This window comes from Phaethon lepturus, unplaced genomic scaffold (genome assembly GCF_000687285.1).
Source record: "Phaethon lepturus isolate BGI_N335 unplaced genomic scaffold, ASM68728v1 scaffold10809, whole genome shotgun sequence".
In the NCBI taxonomy this organism is placed as follows: domain Eukaryota; kingdom Metazoa; phylum Chordata; class Aves; order Phaethontiformes; family Phaethontidae; genus Phaethon; species Phaethon lepturus.
Genome location: NW_010562764.1, coordinates 113,834 through 135,197, shown reverse-complemented (window position 1 = coordinate 135,197; position 21,364 = coordinate 113,834). Strand labels below are relative to the sequence as shown.

The 21,364-nt window shown below is 38.1% G+C and overlaps 1 protein-coding gene across 1 annotated transcript in view; it reads right to left on the bottom strand.

The window, feature by feature from the left end:
• Window positions 1-21,364, bottom strand: part of ANKFN1 (ankyrin-repeat and fibronectin type III domain containing 1) — a 62,613-nt gene that overhangs the window by 12,086 nt on the left and 29,163 nt on the right. The window contains 4 exon segments of the mRNA XM_010294391.1: window positions 43-142; window positions 6,691-6,798; window positions 10,593-10,683; window positions 12,164-12,261. Coding sequence (XP_010292693.1) covers window positions 43-142; window positions 6,691-6,798; window positions 10,593-10,683; window positions 12,164-12,261 — 397 coding nt within the window.

Below are 21,364 nucleotides of genomic sequence, written 5' to 3'. Positions count from 1 at the left end.
GCTAAAGCTCAGAATGTTTGGGAGATAAAATTAATGACAAACCGTTTCAGAGTCTTCACAAACTTGTTCGATGAATGGAAAAGGTGCTTCAGGCTTCTGGAAACTGATTGCTTGCGACCAGCATTCTGTAATTTTGAACTTTCTAAAACGGAAAATAGAAAGCAAACCAAACCCAGCACTTAAGTTTCAGTTAGTATCTCATAAAGAATCTTTGTTTTTGAACGACAATACTAAATTTCAGTCAGTGCTGTGTTCCTTTCAAAAGATGACATTTAGAAACATGCTCAAATACAACATTTTGCTTATATTTTCATTATCTTATCTTAGTGATACGTGACAGCAAGCAATTTCTTTACTTGTAGCGAACTCAGACTTAGTAAAAATGCTTTGCTCCTAGGCGAAGTGTAGCTTGAACCAGTACCACATACTCGTAATGTTCAGAATGGGTATGAATTTTGCAAGTGGTCTCAAAAGCCCAAGAAGAGAGTCATCAGTCAACATTTTTAGGTGTTGTAATTCCTCAGTTTCTGTCCATATATAGCTTAAGCTTCTAAAGAACTGAATAATTGGTTCCCTGGCAATCACTAACATCAGAGTAAACCTGAGTAAAAGCTCTAAGGAAGCAACTAGATTGAGCCTCATCTTTCTCTGTATCACATTAAATGCATATGGCTTTTGTTTGGATATGTTTTTTTTCCCATCACAACAATTTCCATTCACCTGTATTGCCTCAGAGCTTTCACAGTTACATTTGCTCCCTAGTAATCTGGAACCCAAGGAAGAGGTGTTTAACTCATTTGTTCACTTCATGTCAAAGCTGTATGCCTGCAAGGATCTCTGGACTGGCCCTCTCATTAGAATAATTTTATAGATTCAAATATTTGCCCAATGTTCTGAAAAATGTAGTTAAATTTTTATACATTGTATTATTTTTCGCTTTCATGAATTTGACTTAATGTCTTTCCTTCTCTCATGCATGGCCTGAGTTTCCTTGTAAGCCAAAGAAAACTCTTCCAGTGGGAACTGAAACTTGCTCGCTCTGTGAAACAGCTGTGTCCACCTGTATACCTGCACACAGATTTTAGAGGGTATGCCAATAGATGGCAGTCGGGAACATGCTGGATTGTATAATGATTTTTGTATTGTCTGTTGTAGTTGTCCACATACATTTTTTAAAAGTAACGGGGGCTTAAAACTGTTTGGGTTTTTTTGCATTATCTGTTGTGATGTCCCTCCTGTTTAATGCTGTTGCAAGAGAAACAGCAGAAACATTTAATTAAGAAAAAGAATTAATTCTTCAGCTATTTACTGTGATCTGAAAAGAAAGACAAGAAGAAAAATGTAACTGTGAAAGTACATCTCCGTTTTCCAGGATCTGACTGTTTATTTGGATGAAGCATGGATACCCATCCAGGCTGACGTGAAACATTTTGAGGGACACCCTTCTCCACTGGGGAGAAAATATGACTCATGAAGAACTATTTGCTGAAAGCTGCTAATCAGTCTGCTTAGGTGTCTTCAGAGTGACATATTTCCCACTCACCTCCAAAGCAAAATAGGAGGTGTCTGTCTGTATCTCCCTAGAGAGTTCGAAGTTTGAACATTTAAAGAACATCTAAATTTGCTCCTGTCAAAACCCCATCTGTGGAAGTGCTTAGCATATTTTAAAATGCTGAATAAATTTGCACATTGAAAACCACAGAAAGAAGACACATTGTTAGCAATAATTAACACTCTGCTGAACAGCAAGTACAAAGAGAACAAGGTTCTATTGGGGTGAAATCATACAATTCAGATATATGAGACTTATTAGATCATCAAGTCCATTGTCTTTCCAGCGCAAACTTGTTCTCTATGGCTTATTCTCCAGTGTGCTGTTCAGTTTAGTTTTAACTTACCCATCCAAATCCATGACTGCTCCTTTGATGCAACTGATTTTTGTTTTCTTGTCCTGTTACAAAAATTAATTTGTTTTTCTATCATATCTCCTCAGATAATTTTTATTCTACTGTGAACGTTTTTCAGTATATCACAGTAATGTAAACCAAATGCTACATGAAAACTCCTGTCTTAACTGTTTCCTTCTTCCAAGGTTAAGACCAATTTAGGAATATAAATTTCATTCTAATTATGCAATTTTTATTTTTTTCTGTATTAAGGATGGAGGGAATGGAGGAGGAAGTTGCTGAAGGCAAAGCAACATAACTCTGTATAAAACACCCAGAGACTGCAGCATTAAAATAAGAGAGCACATTACAAGTGAAATATATGTTATTGGGCTATTCAGTGGTTTGGGCTTAGTCCACAGCTTTGCAGAAGCCAACAGCAAAAGAAATAAAGTAAAACTAGATGGAGACTGTAAACTCTCCTACATTGCTATTTGCTTTTGTTTTACAGTATAGTGTGTCTAGAAGCCAAAAACCATGGAGCTGAGATTAAGAGAATAATTTGGATCTACAGGAAATGGAACTTTATTATTTAATTAACTAATAAATAACATAGAGTGACCTGTATAGAAAAGCATCAGTAACAACAAAATAAGTTTATATTAATAAATGATACAGCAATAGAGCTGTGAGCTCTTTTAATAGAAGCTCAGGAGCAAACGAATAGTGGCAGAGATTAGAGAATTCCAGTGATTAGATTTAGATCAGAAGCATTCAAACCTGGATTGAAATAGGCAAGTAACTACAAAGGTATATTTACAACATAAGCAATTTTTCTTTTCTCAGGTGGGATATATGTATGTTTGTTATTTGCAGTTCACTTACTTAAATGCAACAGATACTTAAAAGCAACGTAAGTCAGTTGTGGAAGAGTAAGAACAAAGTTGCATACTCAGGCTGCTAGTATGCATCTGGGGTCTCTACTCTGGAGGAATGTCTGTTATGCCGTGCCATTTCTCTGAGGAGGAGGATCATCTGGAATTCTTTGTCCTATCACTAGACAAGCGGGTGCCTCTCATCAAGTGGGGCAGATGTGAGGTAAATGGAATTACCTCAGTGCAAAATTATCTGAGATGTTAGCCCCACAAATCAGACAGCCTGTGGAACAACTAAGTATCATTTAGGGGGACCCTGAATAAGGAAGCAAATTAGCACAAGATGAGCTAGATCCCACAGAAATCCTAGTGGAGCGCCTAAAATGGGGTTTAGAGTTTTCACTAACTGTGTAACCTTATGAAAATACAAAAAATAGCTGGAAGCTTCCAGGCAAATTCAAACTCAATTTAAAGCTGCACATTTTTAGGAGTGCAGACAACTGTCACTGGGATAATGTGCATGGAGACATAATTCCATGCAGAAGTTAAAGGCATAACTAGTGGCCAGACACCTCAATAGCTTGAGACCATGATAGATCCTGTATTACCTCACCTCAAGGTGGGATGTCTTTCAAAAGAAAATTCTGTATCTATCTCATGAGGAAGCTATTGGCCTGACAGTCATATTACTGGGTGGTATATTTTGGATTACAATGTCAGGCTCAACAGCTTGAAATTGTAACTTCTTAAATTCCCTACCTGAACTTCTCAGTCTATGGCTTGGTTCTGAAGCCTGCTTTTGTATATTCCCACAAATAATTATAACCTAAACATTTTAAGTGCCCTGTGGAATCAGAGCTCCTTCTCTTTGTTAAATGCAATAAAACTACATGCTCTGCTTGTTTATCAAATTACAATTAGAATATTTTTATTTCACCTCTGACTTGTCTAGTAAAATACATTTCAACCAAATTTCAGAAAGAAAATATCTGGTAGAGTTTTACTGAAGACTTGGGTTCCTTTCTTAATGAAGCATCACACAATTACTTAATCCACTCAGAACTGCTTATAAAGAATGATCTACATGAAAAAAATACTTTAAAATACATTTGAAGTGTTGCCAGGACATACAATTGTAGTAAACTCCATTATAATAGTCTGTAGAATGGTATTATGAAGACAAATGGATGACTGTTGTTTGTAATCATCAGGGTTTTCCAGAAGATTAAACATATGAAAGCAAAGCTTCCTAAGTAATTCCCTAGGAGATTTCATCATATCACAGAGCAGGTTCAAAAGCAACAGCTGATCTAATTCCAAAAGCTCTTAAACTCACTGTACATTCCAATGTATTCTTCCTGGTATTTTTGTAAGCGTGTTTTCTTCAGCCCCTGAAATGCAAAGCGTAGGGCAAAAGGCAGTGCAAAGCCTGAATGAACAGACCTGGGCAAGAGAGCTGCATGGAATCTGGGAAATTTAACCCTCCCAGATCAGGCTGGAGCACCAGCACAGAGCCTTGCCCTTCTAACTCCTTTGTATTCTGAGGCTTTTGCCTATGTTATCTAAGTAATCACAGACCTTTTAGATTGATTACCCTCAGGTTTTTCCACCTCCCTTGCACTCCTCCACTCTCCTTCAGCCAGCCTGAGCAGCACAAGTGTGATATCCCTTAGAGGAATCACTTACTGAAAAGCCAAGATGCCAAGACTCCAGGTTTGAATCCCGTCTCTGTCTTCACCCAGCTTTAATTCATGCAGAGCTTGATTCTGCTCTCATTTATAAACCACAGCAAATCAGTGTTTGAAAGCAGATTCAAGGATACTCTACAAAATGTCCAGCTATTTACTATATTTCTAAAACAAATAAGGAAAACACAGGTTGCAATGTTAACTTAGAATCAAAGAAGAGTGTGGTAAAGATAAGCATGGTAAAGAATGGATAAATACCTGGGCAGGTCCTCAGTTTATGTATAACAGCATATCCATGCTGACTTCTATCCATGTCAATTGAATCATGCTTATTTACATTAATTAAGAATTTAGCTCAGGCCTCTATTATATGAAGTGGAAGCCATTATTTGGACTTTTCAGTCATATGCAGTAGCTTATCTCAGATCCTTGATCAAACTCCTCAGATTTCCCTGAGGTTGATAAATACCAGAATCAAATTTCAGAGTCAAAATGATGTAATAATTCTTACTTTTTCTGCAAACACTCTGTCTTCATTCTTTACCAAATTACTGAAACACAAGGGATTGACATCAGTCATATATTTAAGGCAAGTTCCAAAGGTTCTCCTATTATATTACAATCCTGATTTATCCAAAATATACTACTGTGTAATGCTAGCATTACAATTATGAGATTTTTATTTGGTTGGAGGCAAGGGTGTTGCTCAAGCTGACTCCACAGTGTAGTACTGTCACACGTAAGCTCCCACATCCTCTTTCATGCACGAAAACATTCTGAGCGAAACAGATTTTCTATATTGTTGTTATTTATTATTTAAGGAAAAGGAGTTAGGAAATCAACAACAGAGTTGTTGTTAATCTCAAAGCTTTGCTTTGAGACTGGGGTTAATTTCTGGAGCAGTGGAATTTTATAAGAACCAGGCAATGGTGTCAGATTCTCAAAAGGAGGGATTTTCTGCATGTTGTTTATAACTGCTTCTGTTCTGGGCTGGTATGTCAGTAAAACAATTTATACTAAGAATATTCTCAGATGTTCCACCACTTACTCCCTGTTGACTAGGAAGGTGGCCTGAAAGACCTGAGATATGCCCTAACTTCAGAAAGGAAAAACTGTACCGTGGAAAAAAAACTTCTTTAATAGCATGAAAAAGCTATCTAAGAGATAGAACACATCGTCTGTATTTTCAGTACCAAGACCACCTGCAAGTGATAATGCTTGTATGAATTTTAATTAGAAAAGCAACATTTTCTTGCAATATCTCCTTTCCCTTTCCAAGCAACATAGCTGAATAGTTTAAGTTGCTATGGTTACAATGGGTTGTGGCAGACTGTGGATCATCGTGATAGTGACATATTTGCACGTAAAGAACAAAGGCCGCATCTGTCCATTTCAGCTAGATGATTTTAGCCCTAAGTATTTCTGTGATTTTAAATCAATTGATGCAGCTTGACTTAACAGTTGTACTAGGTGAAGAAAAATGAAGACTTCATGGTAGTTCAACTTTTCAGTTTAAAATAAGTTCCTTTGCAATGAAGCATTATTCCAGTTAGAAGTTTATTTTAAGAAAATAAATAGTACTTTTCAACAACCCGTATAGAACAGGAGATTTTATAGATGCTTTAAAAAGAATGCCAAGCTGTTGCCTTGGCTTTTGAGCTATTAAAGGCACAGTCTGTTTCTCATGAATGAAGAGCAAAGAGCTGGCTGAGATTTGAACTCTCTCCTAGTTTTGATCCATTCTATTTGAAAATGTAGCAATCTCATCTTCCCACTGCATTGTGCAAGTATTTTTCATTATAGATTGGCATCACATCCACTAGAGTACTTAGTGTCTTCCATTTGGAGGCAGCCAAGTCCCCTCTTTTGATCCAAAACAATTGTTAACTCTCTAAAGTACTTCTTTATATGAAAAAATAAAAGAGAGATCCTTGAAACATTTTAGTGGAATCCTGTGTGAAACTGATTTGTAGGAAAAAACAAATCAATAGGTGTGTAAGGTACAGAGGGAGAAAGGGTGTGTCTGTGCTTAGTGTGCATTCTAGCATTCAGATGTTTTCATCCAACTAATTTCAAGGGTTAAGAGCAAGATAGTGCGCTAAAGTGATTCCAGATGGGCCAATATTAATATCTTTCCTTTCCTGATGAATGAGAAGGTATGACCTAGTTAGAAAACTGCTAAAATTACAGGCGCCACAGAGGCTTCAGCTGGTGCCCTACCACATAGATATTTATCCTTACCTCTGCAATTATAATGCTGATGAGCTGCTCGAACCTGCTGAAGGAGACGTTCCAGGGCCTCAGTGTGTCCCCTGTGCCGAGGTTCTCTTCCACTGCAGTCTTTCCAGTCTATTGAACAAAGGAAATAAACAGAAATGAAACACAAAGGAGCAGGAGAAGGTTTTAAAATATTTTCTTGCCTCTGATATTTCTTGGCTTTAGAGCAGTTTTACATCTGAGCATGCAGGAGAAAACGGCAATTGTTTTTAAGTCTGCTGCTGTTACTTGCACAGTAAGTTTCCTTTGCCTTGTGCCAGCTAGGTAATTAATCATGATGATTATTAACAAAGAGCTCACAATCAGCTCCTAGAAGCTCCTGTAGTGACTGACTAGACAATGGCTATTTCTCTTCAGTAGGTAAATGGCCTCTGTTACTGTAGTGTCAGAGCTGCCTTTACTGTACTGATACTCTCGGATCCCACTACTGCTCCTTGTGCGTTTTGTGGAGACATCAGGGGTCTGACTGACTCTCCTGCAGTTGTATAGGAAACCGATTGCAAAGCGGAGAATGAACATCTTCCTACAGCCAGAGCTAGCTCTGTAGCCAGAGAAACATGCTTTGAGTAAAATCACTTCTGAAAATCTGTTCCCAGCAGAGGCCCAAACAAAAGCTGGCAATTCCTGCCCTAGAGTCTGCGATCTGCTCAGCACTGCACTCGTGAGGCAAGAAGCTGCGGCTTCTGTCCCACATACCTTCAACATACAAAAGACTTTGTTTTCACTCATTTGCTGCTAGCCACAATCTCAATCTTGATTTTAAAAAACAGACAATCTCATCACAAAGAGGAGGGTGAAACTGTGTGTCTCGGAGAGGAGCTTTTTAATTCCAGATTTGACTATTTTCATACTTCCATTATAATAAGAAAAAAAAGTATTGCACCAGTTTCCTGACTCAAAGTAATGGCTAATCAAGGTATTAAGAGATCTGTCTGCAAGGGAGACATGCTTCCATCTTGCTGGCATAGAGGCCATGTATGTATTCACAGCCACCAACAGTTTGCTCACTCACTAAATATACAGATCTATTTTGTAGTACAAGTTTGGAGTCAAGCATTCCTTCCAATGGGCTCGCTATGCCAGGGATATAAATACATGTTTGCTGCCATTTAGTATAGCAGCTAGAGTAAGCCTTGTGAAAGGGTGGAAACAGAAGACATTGGGCTATCTTGATAGCCTGTGGGCAGTTGTTAACAGCTGCAGAGTTGCTGTCTTGCATGTTGTACGCTACTGCAGAGATCAAGAGCCAGCTGCATTTATAGCTCTGTGTGGGGAGGCCAGTACTTAGATCGTCTGTGAGCAGCCAAGAGGAACCAACAGAACTCACGAATCTCAAAATGCTTTGGTGTCATCAAACTGGTAGACTTTCAACCAACCTCATGATTTCTCTAATCCCTGTGTTTTCCAAACTTTCTGAGCCTCCAGATTGCTGACTATCTTAAAAATGACATGGAAATCACACCAGCTGCCCTCATTGTCCATCACTTACAAGCTAATGAATAAGCCTAGAAACGCTACTATCTGATATGATTTCACAGACCAGCTGTACAACAGTGGCCACTACTTTCCAGGATGCTACTGTATATGTGGGTAAAACAGGAGGACGGTGGCAAGCATTCAGTGTCATACTACATGGGTGCATCCCCAAGAATGTCACTAACCTTTGATGCTCTGGGATTGGAATGGATCAGGATTAAGACCTGAAGCTTTAATTTCCTTTGCATATTCTTCCGGCTGCTGTTACAGACAACTTTGTAGAGTATTAACGTATTCCCATTTAATTTTCAGCTTAGGGCTGTATTTTGTTATGCAACACTACTATAATTTCAGGGTGCTGCCTTCTTGCCAAGCAAAACAAATATACTAGTTTTCAAAACCAGTGGTGAAGGCAGTCAGGTGGATAAAGAAGTTCTGCCCCCAGTAACTGCAGTGGTAAATAGCATCTTGTCTCTCAAGCTAAAATTCTGATGTTAGTATTACTTAATGAAAGAATTTACGTTTAGGCTCTGATGATCTCACTTGCTGTAGAGGTAAGCATGTGTCACTAAGGATACTTAATGAAAATAGCACATTCTTGCCAGCTATCTACATACAGTGACCTGAGTCTGCCTAATGCTTCTGTGTTTACCAACAAAGAAAACATACACATATAGCCATGAAGAAACATTTCTCTTTGCCATAAACTCACAAAAAAATCACATGATGCTCTTGCTTTCCTACAGGGAAACCCAAAAGACTCCCTTGGCTGCCCTTCAGAGAAATACCCCCACAATGATTGTCCCAGGCACTTCAGTAGTACTCCCATGGATGGTACTGCTCTCCCTGGTGGAAGCCGGGACTTCACTGAGTGCTTAGCAGCTGCACATGACAACATGGCCCTAATGTCAGCAAGTCTGGGACTTTCTGCTACTCTAAAGCCCAGAATTGTTGAGACACTAAACATGGGAAATGAACTGAATGAAATGAATGAAATGAATGAAATTCCACTGAAATCTGCAGGAGAACTTCTGTTACATCCCAAAGCTTTGGCACTGGCAAGTATTGTCAGGTTTCAGAAAGTTAGTAACAGTGGACGAGAAATAGACAGGGAAGATAATGCAGTACACTCAAAGCAAAAATTCATATCATACAAAGGTACAGTCTTGAATGCCACCTGTCTTGCCAGGAGTGCCCCGTTGTTTGGGGCTATTTAGCTGAACAGCTAGCAGCTACTGTAAAAGAGTATGTTTCTCAAAAGATGATAGAAATTTTTGGTTTGTGGGGCCAAACCCTGTGCAGTTATAACTGGGTATAGTTGACGTAATTCCATGTCACTAAGTTATTCAAAACAACTCCATAGTAGTGAGCTATCTGCATAGCCAAGAGTAGAATTTTGTCCCATGATTGTAGCACATTTTTGTTCTCAAACATAATATTTCTTTAGCCTCGTTCTGGTTTTATTCTGAGGTAAACAAGAGCAAAATTGAAGCAAAATGGGACAATGGTACTACAAGAGCTTCATTTATCCAACTCTCTCCATTACATCTACTGAGAGTAGGTACAGCTTGCTTTATTTTCTCACATTATCATGCAAGGTTATTAAATTGTTATGTTAGCCTAATAAAAGCAAGTGCTAATGCAATAAAATGAAAAGTCCCACTTTACTGCATTAATCAATACAAGGGAAGCTGTAATATGCTGAGCCAGTCTAACACTAACTCTGGGAAATCAACCAACAATACAATGTGGTTATAATGGATTAACAATTACAAATGAAAAATCATAGTCCTAATGGAGTCTGAGAAAAGCTGTCATAGATTTGAAAAGTAAGAAAGCCTTTTGGGCATGTCTGGAACATTTTAATGCTTATGGGCTAGATCCTGTCAACATGCATGTCCACACTAGAGTATTTTACATACAGGATGCTATAAGAATGGTCTAGTGATCTTTAATGCTACAAGGCAGAATACAAAATTACATATGATACATGTATGTTTTTAGGTTCCAGCAGTTTAGATTCAGGTTTTGATCCATACATGAACTGACAAATGAGGTTCCATATAGCAGAACTCTATTAACAGAAATGAAGGTCAAAATATTTCTCATTTTTCTTAAGTGTTAGTGACTAGATAACAATGTTCTGTCAAAGGACTGGAGAAGAATAAAAGATAAGACAAATAAATATACATATATGATTATTTTGCTTATTTTTGGGGCATGGAAGGAGTTGAGGCTTATTTATTTATTTATTTATTTCACTCCTAGATGACATGGCAATTAAATCATGAACTCCAGAATATTTGTCATTTTCTGTTCTTTGAAGAGGAAGAAATTCTTACAAAGCAACATCACTAATCAAACTAGGAGGGCAGACAATCTCAACCTACTTGAAGGAGAAGCATATGCAGGAGTAGATTTGCGTGGAGGTCCCCATCCTCTCATGTTGTATGCTGAAACATGGACATAATACCTCTGACCCTGCAAATGGAAACAACTGCAGTCAAAACTGTCACTTGACTCAAAATCTTGGCTGTAATAACTGGAAAGCAAAGACGTTTTCTTCAAAAAACTTAAATAGATTTAAGTGGCATCAGCTGATGCACTATGACAGAGTGGAATATAGTACAAGGAGTTCAGGACAGGTAATCTGCTGAGGGTTAACAGAACACACCAATTCCAACTGATAAACTGCAGTCTCTTCTACCAAAGCAGAACCCCAGGAACTCTTACAATCAGACTTCAGGAATAGGGACTCCCTTTTTTCCTGTTGTATTTAACAGAGTCTCTCTACCAGCACAGCAATGGAAGAAGCTTCGTTTGGCTGCCACTGAAATCAGTCAGACCTTTATCACTGATTTTGACACATAAATCTAGGCAGATGGAGAGCACTTCTGAAAGTCTACCTTTTAATTTAAATATGTTACATACTTTGGAGAGTACAGACAAACAGTAAGCACTGTTTTTAATGTGTGCCTATGGAAGTGACTACCCAAGCTTTCTTGATTTTAATTTATGAACAGTTACTCTGTTTTGTTGTTAGAAAATGAAAAACAGAGTAAATGCATATTGTGGCTCAGCTCCCTGGAAGACAGTGGGCTTCAAATAAAAGATTTCTTCAGATAAAAGGCTAGGAAAAAAAAATTTTTTTTTCTATTCTAAAGAGAGAGTTTTATATTGTGGCCATTGCTTACACTTTAAACTTAATTCTCTCATTCTGAGAGCCCATGTTTTGAGGCACTGGCCAGGGGTCAGTACTACAGCTTTGTAAGCCTCATCCAGTATGCAGTGAATTCAGTGGAAAGGCTCCAGCTCAGTGGATGCTGGATTGGGCCCCTCTGATGATGTTTCCAGTGGAAATAGTTGTATATTGAGCAAGCTTTATGTTTGTTAAATATTTTGTGAATCAAAATTTGCTTGCACCAATGGTCCTGAGCAGCCTGTAGGAAAAAACTTTCAGACACATAGTGAAAATTATTCTGCTTAAGAATCCCTATGAATATTGACTAGTTTTCTCCATCACTGATCCAGTTCTTATCAGTGTAAAACATTTATACAAAAATAAATAACAAAAATGAAAATGGTTGCCATCAATGTGTGTGTTCCAGAAGTGGAAGAGGAAGAACTGTTATTTTAGCAATTGGTCATCAGAGTCAGGACTAGATCTTTCACAAACCTTTGATCTGCACTAAGATTATCCCGTGATCCAGAAACTAGCAGCTTTTATTCCAGATCTCCCCTAAGCATGACAACTTACAAAACAGTTCATGCTGTCTGTCTATTCCTTTGCGACTTTTGGATTATGGATACCAGACGTATTATGCTTAATGACTGGAACTTGTTGCTAGAAGAAAGGCACTCTACAGTTATTACCAACAGGCATGGTCAGAAAATATCAGTGTCTTTGTACCACTGGGGCGGCAGGGAGCATCAAGATCGAAAAAAGTCATTTGGCACTTACTGTTCTGAGACTCGTGATGGTGCACCTCAAAGACTGAAGATTATCCATGACTATTTCACCAACCAAAGGAGAAAAGTCTTCTGAAGAGCTCCATTCCACTAGGAGACAAATAGCAGGAAAAAATAAAATCAGATACCAGTCCAAGAAAAGAAATTAAGGTACCTGAATCACTCACAGGTTAACTTTTTTTCCTATTTGCCAATTCCATGTGGATACTAAAAGTCATGTTTACAATAATGTCTAGCAAAACTTCACACAATAATTAAATTATATCTCTCTGTATGAGAAAGAAAAGCAAAATATTGCTTCAAAGTTTTTCAGGAAAGAATGCTTAAAAATACACTGCAATACAAATTACATTCAGTCAACATTTACTCTAATTTAAACAATTTCTTTTTAAAGAAAGAGCAGCAGTGGAAAAGAGTAGGTAGAGGATTTGGACCTGCTAATGACATTTGTCTTATACATCCAAAACAACAAAAAACACTGTTTTGCAATTGAATCTGCATAGGTAGGCATGAGCAGAGCATCCTTTTGGCTCCACAGAACCACAACACTCTCATCACCTGGCATTGGCTAATTTATATAGAAATATCCTCCTTGGATGAGATCCAGCACTCACCAGAGCCTCTTCATTGGTTTCAGTGGATTCTGGCTCTCTTGTCCAAGCCTGATTCTGCTGCGGTCACTGAAATTACAGAGCTCCACAAGGACCTATTAAGGACCTATCCACTTTTGAAGTGAATTAAGAGGCACTGGGCTGACACACCCCTCCCAACCTGTCCTGCAGCCTAAGTTACAACGGGTACCTTCATCAAAGTGCTCCCATCAGCTTGTACAGATCACTCATGTTCTTGCTTAAGGGGCTGTGAAATTAGTAGTCCTGCTGTCAGTACTCTTCCTCAGTACTTGCAAAAATGAATATGCATGTAAAATGGTATCAAGCAGATCACGGAAAACTACTAGATGACTTTAAAAAAAGAATATATGCAAGTGGAGAACTGATGGTTGCAGGTAGGACAACAGCCTCTTTTTCTTGTCATTACACTTCAGTAATGACAGTACCATGATTAGAGTTAAGGTTAATGCCAGAGTCATACATCTGGGATTTAATAACTTGTACTTTCAGACTCAAACTTCCAGGAAAACCTATCAAAACCATAGTGAAATTAATCTCTTAAATTATTCTACTATAGACATGGGAAAATCCCATCAATTTTCTGGATTTACAAAGTAGAGAATTCAACCCAAAGCTTTCCCTGTAAGATTCACAAAATAGTTTACAGATAATTTATTTGCATATTTATTAGTACTGGAGTCAATAATTTAGATTAGACCAGAGCATGTGGAAATTTCATCATGTGGAAATTTCATCTTCTGGCTGTGTCATACTGGTGTTTTCATGTTAAAAGAAAAAGGCTTCACAGAACTTTTTGCTCGCCATATACAATACATTTTTCTAAAACAGCCAAGTATCAGCAGCACAACTTATTTTTCTTTTCTCTCCTAATTGCTCCTTTTCTGTGATTGCAGTTTTTGAATGCACAGCGTGTTCTGCAACGTTTTTGTATTTGCTGTCATGAAAGAGATACTGGTTTTGTCTATTGTCTTTGAACTTTTTCAGTGTATATTTTTCTACTGTTCCATAGGTTTTAAATACCTAAATACTGCCACCTTTAGTGGAAGCTGTCTCTGTACATTAGTATGAAAATGTAGAGACTGTTACGGTAGTCTGCTGTAGGTTTTTGTTGACAACTTCATTATAGGAATGCTTATATGTACCATTGAACTTAATGGCCCATCAGAGTTTCCATTGTAAGCCACGATTTTCAGGGTCTATGACTCCACTATGTTAAATCATTGAGGACACTGCATACATGCTGCAAATGTAGACATGTTTTCTATTTTCCAGAAGGATAAATTGGAGAAAACCTGTTCAAACTCCTGAACTTCTTATCAACAGGCTTGCAGTCACTTCAGATACCATTTTTCTTTTCAAAGATTCATGTAATGCAATACAGTGTCCCTCAGGACAGATTCTGCCAACAAATCCCATCTTCATTGAAATCCCAAGGCATGACTGACTGTGCTTCTCAGCATGAGTAAAGTTGCACTTTAGGCAGCACAAAACAAAAGCCAAGGGTGAAAAGAGCAGCTTTACACTGCTTTTGAGCTTCCCAAATTTTTAGCTGTTCTATGGACTGGAGAGTGCCCAAACATAAACTGGTGGTTCAAGAAGCATATTTAGATTTGGGTAGCTTACATAAATAAGCATTGTAGTCCTATTTTTGATGTGCGTCTCCTTCTCAACCCTTCCACTTGTATTCTAGCATTTAGAAAAGTGCTCCTAATATTTAGGGATCCTAAGACACTGCCCAAAGAGGAATCAACTGCTTTTTTCTAAACAGGAGTGTAAACCTAGACCTTTGCAAGCATGTGTGCAGCAGGAACATCATGGTACTAGCAGTATTATGATTAGCAACAGCATGACAATTTGTTCTCAGAAATAATCAAGGACCACTGAGTTCTGAGAAAGAAACTGAGTTACCAAGGGGAGAAAGGCTGACATTGCCTTTAAAGCCATCTCAGGAACAGCTGAGGAAGTTGGTTTTGAAACAGTAAATCACAGCTTTGCTCTGATGTTCTAGGGCAAATGGTTGTCCCAACTCATGTTGTTAGTGAAACCCCATGTGCAGGGCAAACGTGCTCTTCCACTTGTTGTGTGACACTTGTGATTTCCTAGACCTCTGAAGGACAACTACTTGCTAGGGAGAGTGACCAGTCTGCTCGTCCCTTCACGAGGTACTGAGAGCTCTGTACCTCTCTGATCCCCTCAACCAGCTGAGTCTTCACTGGCTGCCAGGCTGAGGCTCAGCTGTGCTTCTCATTATACAGCCAAGTAATGCCAGCATTTTGCTCTTATTTTTTTAGCTTACCCGTGTGGTGGCTGAGACCCATGAGATTGAAACATAGGAATATGATATTAGCTTGTTTGTATCAGGTTATGGTTATTATTATGATTGAGAACCTCCCTTTTAAAGGATATTTGCCTAACAAGATGGTGTATACAAAGTTACTCAAAATTCAATTTTCAAGTTATATTAATATTTAAAAAACTCACATTTGGAAAAAACCCTGCCCCCCAGCTTCAGTAAAAATTTCCATAACTGAAAAATAAATATTTTTTGAACAGCTGTATTGGAATAATGCCTTCTTTTTCCCCTTGTTTCAAAGTACTACTGAACACGTATCAACAGGATACACTGAAGCATTGCTATTTTTGACAGAATGTCATTCTCTAACTCATGCTATCTGTCATAAAGAAACATAACAGATTTTTGAATTTTTTGCTTACTTTTGATTTCAACAAACTTTTTTCTCCCATGATTTTACTGATTCAAGTGAGAATAGTATGTCATGATACAGTTTTAAAGAAATGCAAATCAACTTAAGTCATTTCGCAGTTATTAAGCTTGTATCTCCTGTTATACATTGTCAGATTTCAGCTTTCTACCATAATGGTTGCCTAAAAATTATACATAATACTCTACTATACTCATTCATTGGCTTTTAAACCTTTTAGAAGGATGTGAAGAACAGGGTCCCTATTTTACAGGTGGGAAAATGAATGCAAGGAGAGGTAGAGCATCTTGTTCACTCAGCAGGTCCCAAAATAACAAGGGACAAACTCCTATGATGTATATTATGTTTATTAGGCCAGTGCTGCTCATGCTTTCTGTCTACGTGGGATATATATAGCTCTTTCCGATACCAGTACAAAGCTACACATCCATGGTCTTACCCTTGTGATTAACCTGGATCTAAAAATTATGTAACTTTGTGCATGAGCAACCCATCATGAAGATTTTGCTAAATCTTTACCTACTTTCTGAGAGAGCGCACTGCTCTTGTAGTAAACAAAAAATATCAACCATTTGTGTAACTCTAAAGTATTTGGGACTTTAAGAAAGAACAAAAGACTAGCTAACCTCAGCACTTTAACAGTTGAGTATAAAAATGCTCAAGTATAAAAACATGAAGATGAAGAGGGTCCTTTATAAGAGCCCAGGAACAAGACCTGGTCTTGTAGACTGCACCAACTGTGCTGTAAAGGACCTGAAAGCTGTTGGGTGAATTAAGGATGGAGCATGTTCCAGTCCTGTTCTGAACACCCCAAAGGCCTGCTTTGTTGTGAATGCTGAATGTCTTCGCTGTTGCGGCTTTCCATCTGACACTTCACGTTATGTCAGAGCAGGGGTTTTTTGTGTGTTTAATATATTGGTGACTATGTGTTTTAATGAAGGTGCCCTGTATTCCAGAGCTAGCAAATGCACGATGTGTTGCTGCGGTGGCCAAGATAAGTAGTAATTTTTAAATAAACAGCAGTATAAACAGTTACATAAAACTCATGTAAATTGCTGGCACATAATTTTAGACTGGCTTAAGTTATGTAACCTACTTTTAGCCAAGTTTTTTTTTTTTAATACTCAATTCATGCACTTGAAAATAAAGGGAGAAGTTTATTTTCACCTGTTTCTTTTCCACTCGCTCTTTCTTTTATACTGTGCATGCCTTAAACAGCTTACCAGAGAGATTGACAGACAGACAAGAGACAAAATGAAGGCACAAAACACCTCCTGACCCTGTTGTAGATTCATTCAGAAAAGCACCTTCTCCTGAGTCAAGTAAATAGCCAAAGCCACAGTAGAATTTGTCACTTCTCTTGACATTTCTTTTTGCTTGCACTTAAACTACTCACTGAATTGCTGAGTAGATTGATTAGACCAAGGGACATGAGTTCTGTTGCTGAGTTGATGGGGTCTACTGAATAGCGTACTGAGCTGGGATTCTGGGTGTTATTCTTGCATTTCCTACTGAATTGCTGTGTGACCTTGGGCAAAGCATTGTGCCACTATGGCTTTTAATCCATACTTAAGTAGCAAAGAATCTCCCTCCTTCCCTTCCTCCCCGTGTCCAGGGTCTAGCCTGAAGGACACTGTGATCTTAGCTTGTGTTTCCAAGGGCCTCCAAACAAATAATTGCATTGTTCAATCACTTCTTTTGAAATGTGAAGCTGAAGGAGAGCACTAACACCAGAAAGTACTTCACACCATCTTTTTCTGCCTGCTTTAAAAAATAATTTTAATAATTTACACTAATAATGTCTTAGCAGCTAGATTTCAGGATATTGAACACTGCCATTTGTGTGAATAAAATCAGAATGAAAGTACCTGAATGAATACTCAGAAGTGTATCACAAGTGAAGAGAATTGAACACTAGTGAAAAGCAGGAATCAGTTTCTTGGTGTAGACAGCATCACCAGCTCAGATGGAGAACATTGTTTGCAGTATTTGGTCAGCTCCTCCTAGCTGCCTTGAACTGTTCTTTCCAGCCTGAATTAAGAAAGGAACCCAATTTTTGCAGGTTTGAGTTCAGGCTCTGTTCATGCCTCTCTCGTGTTTGGAAATTCCCCAAAGAATGATAGGAGAAAGACAAGTCGTGCCAGCTGTAGGGAGTACTGACAGAGATCCCAGCATAATGCTTCCATTGGGAAAAAAACAAATGTTTGGCACCAAGAAGTTTGCATTTGTTCCCGTGGATTTGCTGCTTTGCATGAAGGGTATAATCCATCCATAAACACACACTCACTTAGAACGTCTGGAATTGGTTGCATGCCACTCAGTAAGAGTGCAAACAGGGACAATATGGTACAAGCCACAGCATTTACAAAAAGGGCAACTGAACTTTTCATTTCTTTGTTTGTTTAGGGACTCTAACTGGGATTTACTACACTGCCTAAGGGATTTAGGCATATTGCTGTGCAAACACAGAAGTTAAAGCAGTATAGTCATGGCCTGGGACTAGGATTTCTAGGTACTACTTAAATTAAAACCCAAGCTCCTAACCGCTCTAGATACTAGTGTTCATTATTTTGGATCTTATCTATTATATCAGTTATTTCTGTAAACTTATTCAAAGCTCTTTGTACTGGGTCAGTAGAAACATCACTAAGGCTGAAGAGGAATGAAAAAGATGCAAACAAACAGCACTGTGTCCACCTTTAGTAAGTAAAGCACTGTTGTGTTTTAGTATGAAAGAACTATGGGTGGGTTTACAGGCTTCTCATCAGAGCAATAGCCAGAACAGTACCAAGAAGAGCATTCCTAGACTATTCCTAGAGAGCACATCTTCATTTGAAACTCTGTGGCTACAAAGCTTCGCAATACTTGTTTCAGAGAATTTTTTAAATAATCAAATACTTTATTTGCAGTAAAGCTTCTTCCCAAACAGCTGTGGGCTCCTTTACCTTTTGTGCCTGTTAACAATAACTGATGATGTTAAATAACCGTTCTTGTGGCCCTGTTTCTGGATGTTCCTTTGACCCAGGCCAGAATACTGTTTTTTATATCTTGATGTTTATGGGAAGCATTATGACAGCAGGCTGGGTGCCAAAGAAACATCTTTGGTTGATCATGGTTTCACTAGTTCATCTTATAGCAAATCTACATTATATAAATGATTTATAAGATACTCTTTTTATTGCATTGTAATAAAATTCTCATGAAGAGAAAAAAAAAATATTGACCGTTTTCTCTCAAGTATTTAATTAGTGTTTTCTAAGTACTAACAATTCTTTATCTGTTTGTAGTAAGGTCACCTATTCCAGTACAGGAAGGAACTTTTTTACCTTTCTCTAGCACTGCAGCCAGGTGTTGCAAGCAAAACAGCCTTGATTTGGGGAATTTTTACTTAATTTATTAACAACTAACACAAACTTCTAATCACCAATTCAGAGTGAGAAGAAAACAAACAATTAAACAAACATTTAAGTGACCACCTTTCGACTGCCTTTCCCAGGCTTAGCTTAAGCCAGACACCTATACTCTCCCTTTCCTACTGTCAGCTTTCCTTGTTTCCACCATGGGGTTATGCTCCCATGGTTTTTCCATTGCACTTAGAGGTAGCTGGGTCAGTTGTTACCAGCACCTGGCATTGACTGACCTCCTCCCACTTCTGTGGCCTCTGGCTACTGAAACCTGCCATATATGCCCAACACAGTACTCAGGTGTGAGCTCATGCGTGAACTCATTGGGTGCTCAGACATGAGCTAAAAGGGCGCTCATGTGTGAACCAGCTGGATGTTCATTAGTAAATTAAATGTGTGCTCATGCATGAACTGATTGGGTGCTCATGCATAAATTGATTGGGTGTTCATGCGTGAACTAATTGGGCACTCATGCATGAAAACAGTAAAACCCTGCAATTTATGCTCAATATATGAGGTAAGAGCTTGAAGCAGATCCAAAGGTCTGATTCCAAATTTACATTCGTTTATCAGTTCTGTAGGTCACATCTAATTACTAGAACAGTATCAGGGTCTGGTTGTGGTTGGAGAGACAAACTATGTTTTAGACCCTTTGTCCTTGTAAGTGGATCAGAAAAGTCCATGTTGGACCAGAGAAGACTTCAGACAAAGCAGTGAGCAGGGAAACTTTACCACAAGCCCTTTGAAGACGTTCTGTTGTTTAAGTCTCCCATGAGGAAGCATTCCCAAAACCATGGGCCAAAAGGTCTGCTAAATTAGAAACCTCCTTCAAGACAGAAGCTGAAGGTCTTTGAGTTCCAGTCCTGCCACTATCTATAAGAAATTCACCTCTTCTATGCAATACCTATGAACTGGAAGCTATAACGGTTAGCCACATATGAATAGTTTTTAAAAATACTTATTAATTTTAGTAAGTCAAAGCAAATGTAAAGGTAAAGCAAGGTCTTAAATTTCAGCAACATCATGATAGGAACCTTTTTTTCTTGGAGACCAAAGACAGACAAAACCAGAGCCTATATGTCTGGGTTTTCTCATGGCCTGTCATCTTGAGCTGCTGTTAAAAATCCTTATCAAACACAAAGCAGCAGAAAAGAATGATTAAGTTGAGTAACTTGGTGTCTGATCAACTACATTAGTTAATTACACCGTCACTTAGTATGTGATCCATGTTCAAAGGTGGTTTTAAATACATAGCAAACTTAAAAAATAGAAGTTCTTAAATTTTATGTTAATACCTACACATACTATAGACATTGACAGGAGCTAGAAATAGAAAGGCTTGTTTTAACATTTATACATTTCTGTACTTGCTGGGCATAAAAATAGAAGTCAAATTGCACAGTCCTGTTAGCTACCAAAATGTAATGCGCAAATAAAGTGCCCAGGAGACCTAATAAAATGCCATAAATGAACTACTGTAAAAAATGCAGGATAAATTCAAATGTCTTACAAAGAAATGTATTCTCTTTCCTTTTTATGTAGTAAGAACTGTTTTGGGGAAAGTAAGCATGAGTTTCAAAATATACAAAGAAACTTGAATAATAAGTGAAAAGGGTTTCCAGATCAAGTTGAATGCAGAATGCTACTTAATTCCACTATAAACTGGAACAAGATCAAGCAATGATATAGCATCTACTTTAGAAAGATGCATAGATATTAAAGCACCACGTTTTCATACCTAAGATTCACTTCTACAAGCATTCCTTTCCATAACCAGAGGGGTTCTAGAAATCAAAGAAAGCACAGACTTGCTGTACTCTGACACTGCTGTGTGAACAGTTAGTTGCCACCAAGGTGGGGAAAAAAGCCAGAGATGTCATATATATATGTACTTAGGTCTTTGTGTAAGCTCTACTTATTAGACTAGCCAAACCCACTGTACAATAAGAGAAGGATCACTGCAGGAATCCTGCTATGGATCAAATCCAAACTTGGTCAAACGTGGCAAGTCAACTACTGATAGAAAAATCAAATACATATTTACAAAACACATATGCTGTTTATATGTGCTCACAGGGACAAGAAGAAGCCCACGCAAAATTATAATATTATTTCGTTGGGAAAGCATTACCCCGAGACTAAAACATGCAGAATCACACAAATTTGTAGATAGTTTTTGTAAAATCTTTGAGGTTTTTCACACTGCAATTTTCAGTGAAAAATTTCCATTGACACAGTAAGATGTGAACTGCGAACCTCAAATACAGATTTTTTCTTTCTTTTTTTTTTTTTTTTTTGAGCTACAGAACATGTATCATACAGACCAAACCTGGTAGGCTTCCTCATTCCATGATCTCAGGTGCTGACCCTTAATGAAACAGCAGCTCTGTTCATCCTTTAGTTGAGACTTCCAATGATAACACCAAATTGCACC